The sequence below is a fragment of the Austrofundulus limnaeus genome, unplaced genomic scaffold (genome assembly GCF_001266775.1).
Source record: "Austrofundulus limnaeus strain Quisiro unplaced genomic scaffold, Austrofundulus_limnaeus-1.0 Scaffold0, whole genome shotgun sequence".
Classification (NCBI taxonomy): Eukaryota; Metazoa; Chordata; class Actinopteri; order Cyprinodontiformes; family Rivulidae; genus Austrofundulus; species Austrofundulus limnaeus.
This window is the reverse complement of record NW_013952402.1, coordinates 6,375,490-6,379,817: the sequence shown is the minus strand read 5'-3', so window position 1 is coordinate 6,379,817 and position 4,328 is coordinate 6,375,490. Positions and strand designations below refer to the sequence as shown.

General features: G+C 38.1%; 1 protein-coding gene across 1 annotated transcript in view; it reads right to left on the bottom strand.

Annotated features, from left to right (window-relative positions):
• Positions 1-4,328, bottom strand: part of pcnx2 (pecanex 2) — a gene marked incomplete in the record, with an annotated part of 27,793 nt that overhangs the window by 10,862 nt on the left and 12,603 nt on the right. Inside the window, 7 exon segments of the mRNA XM_014033969.1 lie at positions 451-509; positions 847-976; positions 1,065-1,173; positions 2,056-2,233; positions 2,316-2,457; positions 3,534-3,684; positions 3,793-3,885. Of these exon segments, the coding sequence (XP_013889423.1) occupies positions 451-509; positions 847-976; positions 1,065-1,173; positions 2,056-2,233; positions 2,316-2,457; positions 3,534-3,684; positions 3,793-3,885 (862 nt within the window).

Genomic DNA, 4,328 nt, shown 5'->3' with positions numbered 1-4,328 from the left:
CTTTATTATGGTATAGTATTTAAATATATGCCTGAGAAACACATAATATTGCCCCTTTAATTAATTTTTTGGTCAACCGTAACACTGGAAAGGCTGCACCGATCAGCGTGAAATTTTGTAGGAATGTAGATGTGTCCAACCTACACTGTGCCAGCCAACAATTTAAAGATAGACCCCATATTTGAGGAGTGGGCTCCATCTGAAAAGGTGCCAAAAGTGCAAAAATGCTTATAACTCAAGAACTACATAGGAGCTTCAGATTGTCTTTAGCCCAAATAAATAAATAATTATAAGACATCAAGTCATCATTTTGAGATAGCATCTGTTTAAATGGCTAAGAGGAWCTTTTTTTCAGATTGACAGAAATGGCCTTCCATATATTTCTGACAGAACAGAGTAAGAAAGAAATCGCTATCCTAAATGATGTTAAATTAATTTGAGAGGACAAACCTGTCTCCTTGTCCACCTGTGACACCAATCTGCTGTTTGAGTTGTCAATGCGTTTTGTGCTGCAAAATCAGAAGACAGAAACGGTAAAAAAATAAAATGAAAAAGTGCATCTTCTAAATATAATCCTAATAGTTTGCACAACAAAGCTGCAAAAGTATTTTTAGACAGCTCTCAGTGAGACGCACTTCAGTAAGTGCGATGGGAGCAGAGCTGTCTTTTTTAAATTTATAAACAGAGTTTGATGAATGTTTGTTTCTTTGAGGTTTGTTCTTTTATTGCAACATTTAACAGATAAACTTGCTTATTAAGTAGAAGTATTTTGGTTTTGTTTCAGAATAGAGGCAAAATGTTTTCTTTTGGGAGGAATTGGACACAAGCTCCCAYAAAACGCCTCACTTGTAGTTTCGTTCCCAGAACTTGATCGGCCGAGGGTAGGAGGAAATGAAGACGGCACTTCCGAGGAAGGGCGCCAGAGGCGTGTAGAAGACAGTGGTGATCAGAGTCTGGAGCAGCAACATGGCTGAATCTGGAAACACGTGGGGGTTCAGGGAAAGAAAAAAAGGCTGCTATTGATGCATTTTCAAACCTAGAGCGGGACTCAAGAGAAAGGATACGAGGCACGGCGAACGGCTGAGCGAAGGCGTGGAAAGCGCTGCCCCAGGCGATCTGCCAGGGAGCGATGTAAACCAGGATGAAATGGAGTTTTAGCAACAACTCGCGCATCTGGGGGAGAAAAAAACAGAAAAATAGATACTATATAATGTCCCATTGTCACCCCACCCTGATACATACTGAGCTAAAATGTATTGTTCTAGCTGGGAGTAATCCTGCAGACATATTGTGAACTTTTAACATGTAAGGTGCTGGGTGACATGGAATTTTCTAAGCAATGCTAGTGTAGATAGAGAGCTTTTTTTTTCTTCCGTACGTTTGTTGGTCCCTTTCTCATTCCACAAATTTTATGCTATTTCAATATATCAAAACGTTCAGCTCATTCAGGACATTCCAGCTATAACTTTTGGTATTTATSCTTTTTATACTTTTATACCTTTTAGCTATTTCACTTTTTTAGCCACCTTTTTGCCATTGAAAATGAAYGGAGCTTTTTTCAACATCCTTAAAATCCTTCAAATTGTTTCTAAATCTTTACAAAACCGTACACAATTTGTTCTGGTTTTGCTCTTATTAAATTCCTTGTGACAATTTTTGCTACTTTTTTTTTGCAAATTTTAGCTTTTTTCTAGTATTTTAACTATATGTCTGCCCTTTTCTGTTATTCTTTTGTTCATTTTTTAATTTTTGTGCTTCTTTCTGCCATTTTGAGTTATTCATGCTTCTCACAATTGCTTTTTCTGTGTTCAGACATTTGAGCTTTTAGCTTTTAGCTTTTTTATGCTGATTTACCTATATTTTTGCTCCWTTTTACTGATTTTCTGCTTTATTTTATTTTTTCTTCTTTCAGATTTCCAAGTTTAACTTACAATACTTTAGCTATTAAACATTTTCAGCTCAACTTCAGCAGCTTTCAGCTAAAGTTTTCATCAACAGACATTCACACTAGCATTTTTGCAGGAAATGCAATTCTTTAGTTTTGATTGATTTTACCTTGTGGAAGACAATAGACATGACAAAGAAGTCCAACAGGAAGCTCTCTGAGGCGTGCGGACAGTCAAAGTAGAAAAAAACGAGCGTGAAGAGAAGTGTGAGGAACTGGAAGCTCGGATCGCAGAAAGACGAACGCAGGAGTTTCAGTCCGGCGACTGTCGTCAGGAGAACGTCGCAACTGGAAGCGGCACAAAAACAAAAGGCGCGTTGAGATTTGGCGGTCGGGTGTGAGATTTTTGTGGCTGCTCGAGGCCACTCACTGGATTCCCAGCTTCTTGCGGTGACTGAGGGCGAAGCCGTCRTTGGTGAGGGCGCTGAGCACGACGGCAGGGTACACCACGTACTTCTCGAAGCACAGGAGCCCCACGTAGAGACGCTCAAACCACATGAGCACGGCATCCTCTGTGCAACACAAGCAAGAAGAAACAAATGGTTTGTGGAAGAGCATCTTTAAGGAAAACCATGTTAGGGTTTTTTGTTATACTATTATTTTTTATTTCAAACTTTACTCATTACATAAAAACAAAATTAAATGGCCAATAATAAAGGAAATACAAATAAAATGAAATGAAAGGTGGCAGAGAAAAGAAATAATTCTTATAATATCTGCCCCTTTTTTCTCAAGTWTAAATTCTAACTATAATAATCTTCAGTTAAAAAAACAAACATCAAATCTTTATGAATGGCTACATATTAAACCATTTCATACTTTTTTAACAATCTAATCTTTATAATTGTCTTAAACGTATACATTGATGTGGCACTTTTAACATCGTCTTCCAAATTATTCCACAATCTCACTCAGTCAGCGTCGCGAATSCCCTCTGAAGGATTATTAGCCATCAGAGTGGATTCCAAGTTTTACTGTATATCTTCATTTCCTGTCTGTTATTTAATAACAAATATTAGAATCAGCCAAATCATAGAATTTCAATAATTTCAGTTTACAAAATAATATATTAGATGGATAATGGTAGCTTTTTTCGAGTGATAACTCCTATAGCCCTTTTCTGCAAAACAAAAACAGGATTTGTAATTGTCTTACATGCTTTACCCCATACCTCAACACAATAGACCAAGTGTGGAACAATTAATGTGTTGTAAAACATTTACAGAGCTTTATCATTAAATAAGTCCCTTACTTTGTAAAGCAATGCAATAGATTTAGCTWGTTTTATTAAGTAATTTATATGAGGTTTCCATGTCTATTTCTCATCAATAACATCACCCAAAAACTTTACCTCACTGACTTTAMTAATCTCTACACCAACTCTAAATGGAAGTTTTAGAGTTGAAGTTTTGACAGTCTGTCCTGTGAAAGTAAATAGCTAACCTCACCAGGTCAACAAATGCAGGAAGATTTAGKAGGAAAACTATGCAATAAATACAGTTTCTGACACCCAACAGCACTTGGATTAACAAAAGTACGGTATACACTGTGGGACATTTCTTGTTTCTAYAGGAAAAGGGATGCAAACCTCTGGGTTCAAACTGGTAGTACTCTTTGGTCTTAAGAACCGGGTGAGAGACCCACAACCATGGGTGATGCTTCCGCAGCTGGGGAATGAGGTAGTGGGTTACAAAGCCCACTGTCCCAGCCAGAGCGTACAGCACGATGGTCACAAAAGGCTGCAAGACAGAAAATTCTAATGTTCATTAAAAGCATATGTATATACAAGCAGACAAAACATTTCTGTTCTTAGTATTGGAAAAATGAGAAACAGGAGAAAATCTGACCTTCAGAGAGAGGAACACGGTGCTCGCCGTGATGGCGAAGGTTAGGATGTAGGCAACAGAGCACACGATAACATCAGACAGCAGGATCTCCTTCTGCAGGTTTCAGGAAGGAGGTGTAATTACTCAAAATCCACATCAGCTCTCTGTCTCATTCAGCTGCTTAATTATTCCTGCTTAATTTTGTTTTGCTCTCAGTGATCAAAGATAAAGCAGCCTGGGAAAAGTACACAATCATCTCTGATATTATTAAACTGTAGCAGGCTACGAGATGTTTGAGCTGTAAGCACACACAGTGATGAACAGCAGATTTGTAGCTCGATCTCACTCTCATCAGAAGGTTTACCACGGCCTGTTTGCTCTCGGCCACAGTGATTATGAGTATTGATTGCTCGGGTATAATTATTGCAAGCTGACATGATCTGATGTGTTTCTGGGCCGGATTGTTTCATGAAAACAAAAAGGAGTCACTGAGAGAGTGCCTTCACCTTCCAGTGACACTCAACAAAACTATATATGTATATGTATGTATACTGTAT